Genomic DNA, 11,456 nt, shown 5'->3' with positions numbered 1-11,456 from the left:
TTTATAGATGCTTTAATTAGCAGAAAATAGTAACTATTTTAAAGCTTGAGCTTCAGAATTTTGTCATGCAACTTCTGGGGGCCTGGGGCTGGAACGTGATTAAAATATGGCCAAACATAATTACTTTTCATAAATTTGTTTCATTATGATATATGCTGAAATTCAGTTACTTTCCTGGCAGGTGTCATGGGGGTCAAAGAATAATTGCATTGTGTAACTTTTGTAATCCCAGGAAGTAGTGTAACGCATTTTACATTAGTGTCTTCCTTCCAGCAACTTCTGTCAGTAGTATAACTGAGTCCTTACCGGTTCAGTGCACAGAAGGCAGTGCCCAGGAAACTCAGTCAACTTTAGATTCTACATCGACTCCATCTATGCAGCCAAGGTAAGCTGTTTCTTTCTGTTCTGTGGTTTTATGTAAAAATCTGTATCAAGATGATTAAATGAAGTGTATTGATACTGCATAATTAAATGCTAGGTCCTGGATTAGGAAAATGTGTAGGATTTAACTGCTAACTTTAAAGCATGGGATCTATCAGTAAATAGTAGCTGATCTGTTAGCTGCATCTTGCATTCAAATGCAAATTCATCTTTAGAATTTAGCCTCAATAGGAGCTTTGCCAGCTTCATGCTGTTCTACAGAGACTTGTCTGGCTAGTCTTCTGACTCCACAACGTGCAGTTGGTTGTACATTTACCAAAGGAGAGCTCTTTCAGTCTTAGAAACTTGAGGATTTTGTAAAATGGCAGAAAGCTGTTTACTAGAGCTGTCATAAATAAATGTATGATAATGTGTGAACAAACTAGTTGCTCCACAAAAAGTGGAGCATACTACAACAGGGGAAGGATATATCTGAATCTTGGTACGAGTTGTGCTACTGAACTGATTTCTTATTAAACAAGTAATTTCCAACCGGATTATTCAAGGAGACATAATGTCCTCTTGTAAATCACTCAGACTTACTAAGTGCTCTCCATTTGTAAAAGCTAAATATTTGTTTATGTTTAGTGGCTGCATTTCAGTTTAGAATGACACAACCAACAGTGACTTACATGCTTTGGAAATATTTTGAGTGAGAAATGTTACGTGTTATGCTGTGGAAGCTAACTTGCAGTAATGCTCATTCCAACTTTCCTTTAAAAATTAGAATATAGTAAAACACAGGCTGAGGGTGATTTCATCAGTTATTGTTGGCTGATTTTGTTCAGACTGTGTTTTCTGCTCCTTAGCTTTTTATAGGAGGTGTTATCTCATGCTTGGATCCTGCATATGAACTGAGAGCTAGGTGTCATGCTTGGTGCTATATTTGGTCTTTCCATTCTGGGATTTCTAATTGGGGTAGAAAATAGATATCTTACCCTTATACAACTCTTCTGGTATGTGTTTAAAAAAAAATAATCATGCAGGTCGGTGTACAGAGGTGAACCAATTACAGTACCTTGGGTTTGTTTTCTCACACAACCTTTATAATACCATGAAAGAGAAAGAAGTATCTCTTTGATCACTAGTTTGATCACTGGTTACAGGAGAAATGAGTGGATGGTTGCTCTTAGACTTGCACTTCAAAAAAATCAGTGTCACTTGTTCTTTTTTCCAAAATAAAAGCAGGGATTCAACTTCAGTCTCTGGTAATACCTCAGAGTTATGATACTCTGAGGAAATGTCTAGTAAATTGACAATGCCCTTTTGTAGGTGACCAAACCTGCAGTTCAAGACCTAAGTGCAATTCTTGGCAAAAAAAATTGTGACTCCAATGCCCTGGTGGTGTCATGGACTCCTGGTAGGGCTTTGCTGGTTCATGGGCTACTGGATAATCCAATTTCTTGGACTGAGTGAATCCCTAAGTGGAAAGGGAGAAACAAATTGGGCGAATGGGGTAGTGCTATCTCTCGCTTGGGACTTCAGCTGTGTCTTGTTCCACAGTAGAGCTGCTGGATGAGCCGTTTGGCTGTGAGTGACTGCTAGTATTGAATCTCTCTCCCATAACTGTCCAAGGTATTAGTTTTCAGCCATGCTGTGATTTCGGCAGTAGGGCTGACAGGGTTGGGAAGTTTGGCCAGCACTACTTTACAGTGCCAAAATCTAAGGGGTTCTGTGTACAGCTGCAGATGCCTTATTTCTGGGAACATTGACATGCTGCAATTTCCTTGTTCATATCCCTAGAACACCAAAAGTAGCTGCTCTACAACTATCTTGCTGACTTCTGTTAAAAAAATCCTTGCATGTTGAATGTTGCATTGTTGCTTCTGTGTGGAAGGACGGTATGCCAAACTACTTCAAAATATTTTTTCCCTTTTTGTAGTTGAACTTTATTGCTTTCAATATGAATGCAAAAATGTTTAACTTTTTCATCAATTCAGATTGTCTGGTATTCTTAGACACTGCGGCATTTTTAAGTGGTTAAGAAGCAACTTCAGAGTGAAAAGTTTTGGCATGCTCTTTCATCAAGAGGTAGTCTAATGTATTTCTTTCAGGAATGCTCTGTAGAATGTGGACATGCCTCATGAACATCATAACTTTTTTTTTCTTTTGCCCCACAGCCCTGTGTCAAGTCAGTCACTTTTAACAGAATCTGTAGCATCATCCCAACCTGATAGTACGGCTGTGGACAAAACAGTACCTGAGACAGAAGATTTGCAAGGTTGGTGCCTAGTTTTCAAAGACAGAACTTATGAATAATGTTTTTAAAACTTGACTGTTCTTAATATACTACTGTTCAAGAGATGGCTTATTCTCACACCCAAATATTCTGTGAAGTCAGAAGGCAAAATAAGGATAAACTTTCTTAGTTAAAAGGCAAGTCTTTAAACTGAAAACTTTTTAACTGGCAATTTCAGTATCTGCCATAAATAGCGTGTTAATTGAGGTTGGAAGTGCACAAATCGGTCAGTCTGCTGTTCTGTCTTTATGCCACAGCTATTACGTGTAAGTAGAGTTCTGAGTATCTGTTTCTTCTCAGAGTAGTTACAGCAAATATCACAGTTTATAAGCATATTTGTGGTAAAGGTTGTTATGACATAGCTATTATAAGAACAGTGTTAGTATCAAGTATAATCATGAAACACCTATAAAAGAACCTTTAACCTATGAACTGTAGTGGTGTAATATTTTTGACCCACTGAAATTCACTTTATCAAATACAAAATTACCAAACCACAAACTCTGGTTTCTCGAAGGAAAATGGCTGAGTGATTGGGCAATTTTAACTATATTGGCTTAAAATCCCTATTGCTGATACAATGTAAAATTTTTTTTCTCTTTGATTTTTTTCTTTTCTTATGTGCAGGCTTGTAGAGCTTAAAAGAAAACAGGCTTTTTAACAGTATTTTTTAGGAAAATGTAAAAATGCCAGATAGTGTACAAAATTTGCTCAGACTTGTAATCCATAGACATTATAAAAGGTATTTAAAGGTAAGTCAGTAAGTGTTCTGCCTTTTACTTCTGCTGACACAGCTAAGGTTTTAGTGGGTAGAGTTATGTTTCTGTAGACTAGTCTAAACATAGGAGTTTGGGTTTTCCACAGATACAACATGTAATTCCACTGAAAGATGCTAAATATAAGTTCTTCTTTCATTGTATCTCTGGTATCAAAGTTCTGCTTTTCAAATACTTTTCTAAACCTGAACTCTTCCTTTTTGTAGGGTGGAATAGAAGAGTCATTATTCAGCTACTGTGCTGAGTAAGGCCACCTCCTTAGTCACACAAACAGTAGCTGTAAAACTCAGAGAAAAGGTTTTAATGCTAGTGCCATTTTGTACTAGCCTTTGAGATGTCAATTATTAGAAACATGTTTACTCTTAAAAAGGTGTATTCTAGACACATGTTCTAATACTTGTGATCTAGGTTTTTTCTGGAGCAGAGAGCTCTTGTTGCCTCAGCTTTGACAATGCACATAAGGCATGCTCTTAATACCTATCAATGATATCTGGCCTTACCCAGCTTGAGAGAAGAGCAAGTGCTGAAGAGGCTTGTGCTTCTTAAGTTCTATATATTTGCACAGCGGAGGTAGGTTTGCAAGCTAGATTTTTAGTTGATATACCTCTGAGTAATATAGATATGGCTCTACTTTAATCTGCGTTCTGCAGTATGGGGAACCTGGGATGTGCTGCGTGCCAGCTGTAACCCAGCTCCCGTGCAGGTACATCTCTTTCTGGGAACCTCAGAAGTAGAACACCTCACTCAGGCACATGAATATTGTACTGTTGGTTTATGCTGATGTGGATGTGGCATATATTGAAAGGCAACTTCTGTAAGCTGATCTTCCTACTACCCTGTTGTGTTTTTGGTTTTTTCCCCCCTTTCTTCCTGTTAGTCTTGTAATTCTTCATCTTCCATCCAGTGCCTGATTTAGTCTCTCTGTTTACATATGTATCTTACTTGCTTGGCTTAGCTGTAAGTTGAAACTCTAGGTTTGCATCTGCAGTCTCTTTCTACTGTCTTTTCACTGGGAGGTGGGGGGGAGTGCTTTATTTCAAAATAATCTTTGTTGCTTGTACTGTGTGGTGACTTGGGCCTGTGAAAATACTTTTCCCAGCAAGTTTTCAGAGGAATGTCTTTCTTCTTACCCATTTGGAAAAATTTATGCTTATTCTACCTCTAAAGCAAATTCTCCCTATGAGAAGGTAAGATAAGTTTCTCAACTAGAAACTTTGATTTCAGGGGCATATTTGCATTTTACATTATGTATTTCAAGGATTAACCTATATCAGGTATCTAGAATACTTGTCTGTGTCCTTTTCTTTGTACCATAGTGATTTCTAAACTAAGAACACCACCACCATGTAATTGCAGTTCTAAATTACAATGCCTATTTATAACTCACTGCGGCAGGGTCAGCCTTTTTTCCTGAAGAGTTGCTTCTGTGCTATCCCTTAACTGAAAATCATAGGAAATGTAGTGTTTCCAGTTTTAAAGTATTTTGCTTTGAAAGTGTAAGTTTGGAAAGCAAGTAGTTTATATGGATGCTAAGTGGATTTCATTGAATTGTTGTCACAACTGTGAATCCTAAAGTTCCCCCCCCCCCCCCCCCAATCATTCAGAAGTTGAATTTTAGGCTGCTGTCAAGAATGTAATAGAAATGTGTGAATCAAAGTTACTTAGTATTCTCTGGCTGTGTAGCATTTAAAAAAAAGAAAGTCACAGAAATGTGGTAGTTGGTCCCAGACTTAAGAGCTTATAATGCTATTTCTGTTGATGTAGGGGAGGAAAAAAGAAATTGTCTGCTTTGATCATTTGTTCAGTATTTATTCTGATAAAAATCTTGCTTCATTGGAATGTCTGTTCTGGAACAAATTGTTCTATGCTACTTGTATGAATTAGTCTATTGTATTTAGTTGGGGTCCCCTTAACTTGCCATGTAACAAAATTTACTAGGCTACAATAGCAATGAGTGAAAGATTGGGTGAATCGTTAAGCTTTCTTAGATTACTATTATTATTTTTTTAAAGCAGACAGATAAATGGGACTTGAGCTGTGTGCATACAGTCCTTGCTGTTTGCAGACAAGCTAAAACTACAAAGGGATAAAAATCCCAAAGAGCAGTTCAGATTTGTTTGTCTTCATTGGATTTATGCATTGCAAAAGAAATAGAGGAAAACTATAGAATATGTTAATAAATCTAGATTTTAAATTTAGTGATTGTGTGTTAATGCTTGTAGGCGTGGAACACTGCAAAAAGCCCAGATGCTAGGTAGGGGCTAATAGAATTATTTTTTTTTTTTTACTGTAATGTTCTTAAATATCATGAATATACCATTAAAGATGACCTAAAATGAAACTCATTAAGTTACAATTCAGCTTTTCTAGCAGCTTTCTTCTATTCTGAGCATCTCTCCAACTCATTTTAGATTGCCTCATGGGCTGTTGTACCTTTTACTCAACATTACAGCCCTGTTAGGATTAGCTAGTCAGGATTCCTTATTTGTTAGGCAGGGAATTAACAGGGCTGCCTCCCAGCAAGCCTGCAAGCAGGTAAAGAGGCACTTTACTTCTCTAGGATTAATGAGTTTAAAACCATTCAGGTTAGGATTCATGCTTCATGTTTCAGGGAGGTTTTTAAAGGTAAATGAAACTTGTCATGGAACGCAGGAGCACTCCACCATATAGTTTATGGAGCTCTTACAACTCAAAAACATAGGGCTAAAAGTATGATTTGTGTTAACGGGTGGGCTTTCAGCCTCAAAGAGACTGAAAACTTCTGAAAGCCAAAACAGTCACTGATTTTCTAACTCGCTGTGAATTGGAGAGGTCCATACATTAGCATTGCAAAATGCAGCCAGTTGTGTAATATGGTGTGGTTACTATTTTGAAAAAACAAAATACAGATATTTCAATAACTTGTTAAAAGGTATATGGCTGTTCTTCTGAATGAAGTCACCTGGTCTTATGCTTATCTAGGGTTTTAGTGAAGTAAACCAGTTTAATAATTCAGTCATTGCTGACTAAGTTTAAAAAAACTTGATATTGAAACAGTTAAGTTGCTACAGAGTTTTATGTGGAGATAACCTGGACCTGAGGTGAATGCTGTTGAACTAATGGTGTCAACTTCAGTGGACGTTATCATGGCTAGCTCAGTAGATAGTACTGGAAAGTAATTGATGGATACCTGAGATTTTTGTGACAGTACCAGGGACTCGGAGGTGGAGTATGATTATGATACAGGTGTGGAAAATAATGTAGGTTATCCTGATTTACTGGACGAATGCTCCAGGGAGAGAGGAAACATTCAGGAGGGAGATTTAAAACTAAATTCTGTAGGTAAGTGTGTTCTTATTTAATTTGCCTCTTCCTAACATTGAAACAGTGTATTTTAGGCTGATTACTTCAGCTTAGTGTTAAAATGTTAGGAAGTAGGGATCTTCTGTTTAGGATTAACTTCACATTTCATTCCTCTAGAGGAGCAGGCATTCTTCCTGGGTCTGGTCGAGCAGGCATTCTTTCTAGGTCTGGTGAGATGCACTTAAGAGGTAAATGTAGCTGTTTATACTCTTCCTGAGGGAATGATTAACTTTTTTTTTTTTTTTGAGAAGCTCTACCTAGTAATGCAGGGGTGACAAAACATCCAGAGTAGGGAGAGAGGAGAGAACAGATGAGGTGTCAGGAGTCTTGCAGCAAATACAGAGTTCTGTGTTGTGCCTGCAGGGATGCAAGGACTGGAGTGTGCTTTATCTTGAGGGTGCCGTTTTCATGGTCAGTAGGAGTACGCTGAAGTTCAAGCAGGTTTGGCACAAGCTAAGCAGTAGCAAAAGCTTCTGCCTTTAGGAGGAAATCCAGGCTCTGCTTGTTTTGATCACCTAAGAACAAGGCCTATAAAACAGGGAACTTATAGCGGCCAGCCCAACTTGTCAGCTCCAGAAAAATGAGTGTGTGTTCATGCTTTATTCCTTTTGGGTTAGTTGGCTGCTTGTACTGGTGCTCCCAATGCTTCTGTTTTCCAGCTAAAGGCAGAGCTGGGACTGGGGGAAGGGAGGAAATAGGTTCCAGCAAAGCAGACAGCAGCATCCTGGAATCCAGACAAAGTACAGCAGCTGGGAGTGGCTGCAACATGTTTCCTGCAAGCTTCAAACTGGGTGGTATTGCATATTACCTGGCTTTTTTCTGTTGCATTCATCACAGCTAGCTTGTAGATGGAGCACTAAACACTGGCACTTTGTTATCTAAAGGTGGCTTAGTGGTTGGAATATTCATGATTATCATAGAGGATTTTGAGTCAAATGTCTGGCTTCTATGCAAAAAAAATTGATATCTAAAATTTATGGTCACTACAGTAGATACAAAGTGACTTGCGGCAACAGTAGAAGAATCATCCCGCTCAGTTCTACAGTGAGCAGCAGCCCTTAAATATTTTTAAACCTTTTGAATGTGAGAGCCATACCCGCAAATAAGTATGTATGTATTAGAGAGCCTAGTTATGCAGGGAGCAGTGCCAGTTTTTCCTAAATTTGGCTAATAGTGACAGAGGCTTTTAGTAAAACTTATATTGAGGTAACTGGATTTTGCTACAACAGGAAATGCAAACTTGAGCATGTTAGCTGCTAAACGCTAAGTCATGGCATGAAGCTTTCGTAATGAATTAATAAACACTGCAATGTCTGTTCTGTATAACACTGCAAGAGTTCATTTGAGTAAGTCTTACATCTTGCATCTTTTAATCCTTACTGCTTTTGATTCTTATCTTGCAAACCTTTGGATATTATCTGTCCACTCAGAAATGTGCCCTTTAACAGCCATTTAAAGCCATTGAACCTTTTCTTACAAACTATCAATTCTTACAAAGTTCAGGACAAACAAAAGCTCTGCTTGTAACATAGTGAATTTTAAAGTATTTAGTAAACTGTTTATAACAGTATCTCTGCTAGATTAACCTTTGGAATATATTGTCTGCTTGGGCAAAGTCTTTGCTGGTGGTCATGTATTTTTGTACCCATTGATATTGCTTGATACAGACTACAATGTTTTGATACATTGCAAAAGTGGAAGGAGCCCTTTCCTTTACAGAAAAAACCCCAACAAACCAAAAAAACCAACCAAACAAAAAAACCCATCAGAATAGCTGTACAGGAAAAAGCCCCACCAGAATTGTCATGCAGAATAGCAGTCGGCTGGTGTAGAACTAGGACAGAATTGCATCTGACAGTCTCCGCTTAACAAAAGTCCAGCTGCACAGAGATGCCTGCAGCTTTTTCCCTGACAAATGTTTGGGCTTGCTGTTGTATTCCCTTCTTTACAGCACTGGTTCTAGCTTTGCTTCCATTACCACTCTTCCCAGCTGGAGTTTGCTTTTGTTCTTTGCCTCTTTGCTGCAAATACTCCTAGCTTCTGTGTACCTTACTCATTGGAGACTTGTCCTGCTGTGATCTAGCAATGGCTGGTAGGCAGAGATTGGCTCTTAGCCCTTCTCGAAATGAAGTTGTTTTTTTTTTGTTTCTATTTCTGTTTTATAATGTAAGGAATGTGCAAATACTTGGGGAAAACGAGCCCATTTCTATTTTTACCTGGGTCAGACGAATACTACCATTACTTCTTTATATTCTCTCACACAACCTGTAACCTGTCTCTTTCAGATGTGAGAGAATATTAAAGTAGGTTGAAAGTTGTCTTAGCAAAACTGTCTTTAAAATGAGGTGTTTACCTGCTTCCTTCTTGGTTTCAGGGTACTGTACTTCCTCCTTGTAAGTCTGTTTATCTTGAGCTACTGGTATCTCACCCCAGGTAGCGACTAGCCTCTCTGTAGACTTTTTCCAGGTGTGCAAGAACAGCAGTGTCACAGTGGCAGAGATTGTTCTGAAACACTGCATTTTGTGTGGCCTCAGTATTGCAGCCTTCAGCAAAAATAATGTTGATTCAGTATTTGAAAGGGAGTGTTTTACTCAACTGATCGTAATAAATACAATGCTTTGTTCAAGCCGATTTAAAAGGAACTGGACTAGTAACACTAGTAGGGAAACACTTGGGTGTTGGATTCTCTTCCCAAATCTGACAGCACTGAATCTTACTCTTAAACCTAATTTTCAATTATTCTGTTTCTTTATGGTATTTTTGTAATGTGTACTTTGTATGAGCATTCAGTGAATTCTCCCCTTAAATTATTTTGAAGTGAGTTCCAGTATCACTACGGAAAGTCCATTGCGCTTCAGACATGGAAGCTGCAGAAAAATGGCTAACACCAGAACTTGTAAATTTACAACACGGGCTTTAGATTATAGTATGATTTAGAGGAAGGGAAGAGACACAGACTTTTTTTTCCATTGTCCTTATTAACTTTTTTAATGTTAGCTTCAGTGTCAGAGAATGCAGAGCCTACACCTGAAGAACAAGACAAGTCACTTGATAAACCAAAACAGAAGAAGAATCGTTGTTTCATGTGCAGGAAGAAGGTTGGACTTACTGGTAAGAAACACTGATTTTGCTTTTCTTAGGCTTTGGACCTTTGAAAGAGTCTCCTAAGGGGAAAATGGGGCATAGTCACTTCGATGCTGTTGATTTGAAATAAAACTTGGCCAAAGGTATTTTCAGCTGTCTCTTACTAGATTTAGTCATTCATGTATCACTTTGTTTTTCAACTTCTTGTCTTTAAGTGAAGTTCCTAATTTCAAATACTTCCCTTCGGAAGTCTGCTTAGCAGAGGAATTGGATGGTAGCTTGCTGCTGTTCGCTAACGAACTTTGCAAGTGGTTCAGTGAAAGGGCCTAAGAAAACTTGAGTTCTGTGGGGTGAAGATTCAAAAACAAAGAAAAAAGAGCTGTTTTGCGCTAGTGTTATGCGATAGGAAGGAATGATCAAGTCAAATCTTACTGTAATTGCTTAAAAATATATTGTTTGTGATTCTTATGCTTTCTGCAGCAGAGGCTCTTTGGCTGATTGACACTGGTGACTGAGATTTATTGCTAGTGAGTGAACACATTCAGGATTTAAAACAAACTGGTATAATGAAGAATGTTGAAATGTCTAAGCTAATATTTCTGTCCACAGGGTTTGAATGTCGGTGTGGAAACGTTTACTGTGGTATGCACCGTTATTCAGATGTACACAGTTGCTCTTACAATTACAAAGCTGATGCTGCTGAGAAAATCAGAAAAGAGAATCCTGTAGTTGTTGGGGAAAAGATCCAGAAGATCTGAACTGCTGCTTCTGCTGGAATACAAAAATCCTCTGACCATCTGCAGATTAAATTGACTTGAGCTTTTTTCCTTAGTCATCAGGAACGTAGAGCAGTGTATCTTGCCTAGACCTTTTAATCATGCATGTCATCAGATGAATAGATTTTTTGTTTTTGTTTTTTGTTTTGAAAATGACTCTGAACATTTATTTTCATTGCAGTTTTCTGTGGCTGAAGACTTAAGTAAACTTTACAAGTATTATCCTTTAAGATCATTTTAATTTTAGTTGAGTGCAGAGGGCTTTTATAACAAACGTGGAGAAAATATTGGAGGGCTGTGCTTTTCCAGGATAAAACATGCATGCGTTAACTTTGCAGTTTATTTTCTTGTTGTATATAGCTTTTCTCTGCAGTACAATTTCCTTTTTTTTTTTTTGATAATGCCTTGTATGGCACAACTAGTTATCAGTAACTGAATGTATTTTAATCATTATGGCTGCTTCTGGTTTTTTTTCCCATTAACGAGAGGTTATACATGTTCGCATATTAGCTTGTTTGCACCCTCTACCTATTTATGTATGAATCATTTGTAATGAGAGTGTGTGCTGAGATTGTCTGTGTGTTTTTTTGTTTGTTTGTTTTTTTAATTGGGTTTTGGTTTTGTGTGTGTGGGGGGAAGGCTGTATGCACTTCATTGACTGCAGGTTTCATTGGGATTACATCCATCAGTCTGTCTGTACACAAATATGAAGAATGATCTGAAGTACCTGTGCTGTATTTATGTTTATCCACGTCTTAACTTTGATTAAATAAAATTAAAAAAAATCGGAGCCCCTGTGGCTGTCACTGGCATATGTAA

General features: G+C 37.9%; 1 protein-coding gene across 9 annotated transcripts in view; it reads left to right on the top strand.

Annotated features, from left to right (window-relative positions):
* The window catches only part of ZFAND6 (zinc finger AN1-type containing 6), a 39,086-nt gene extending 27,630 nt beyond the window's left edge, over positions 1–11,456 (top strand). For all 9 annotated transcript variants that reach the window (XM_049811767.1, XM_049811761.1, XM_049811762.1 and 6 more), the window contains 4 exons: positions 274–385; positions 2,541–2,641; positions 9,775–9,888; positions 10,471–11,456. In XM_049811767.1, coding sequence (XP_049667724.1) covers positions 274–385; positions 2,541–2,641; positions 9,775–9,888; positions 10,471–10,619 — 476 coding nt within the window. In that variant the 3' untranslated portion in view covers positions 10,620–11,456. The remainder of the gene's footprint in view (positions 1–273; positions 386–2,540; positions 2,642–9,774; positions 9,889–10,470) is intronic.

This window comes from Accipiter gentilis, chromosome 10 (assembly GCF_929443795.1).
Source record: "Accipiter gentilis chromosome 10, bAccGen1.1, whole genome shotgun sequence".
Lineage (NCBI taxonomy): Eukaryota > Metazoa > Chordata > Aves > Accipitriformes > Accipitridae > Astur > Astur gentilis.
The sequence above is the reverse complement of the archived record's forward strand: the minus strand, read 5'-3'. Positions and strand labels throughout refer to the sequence as shown.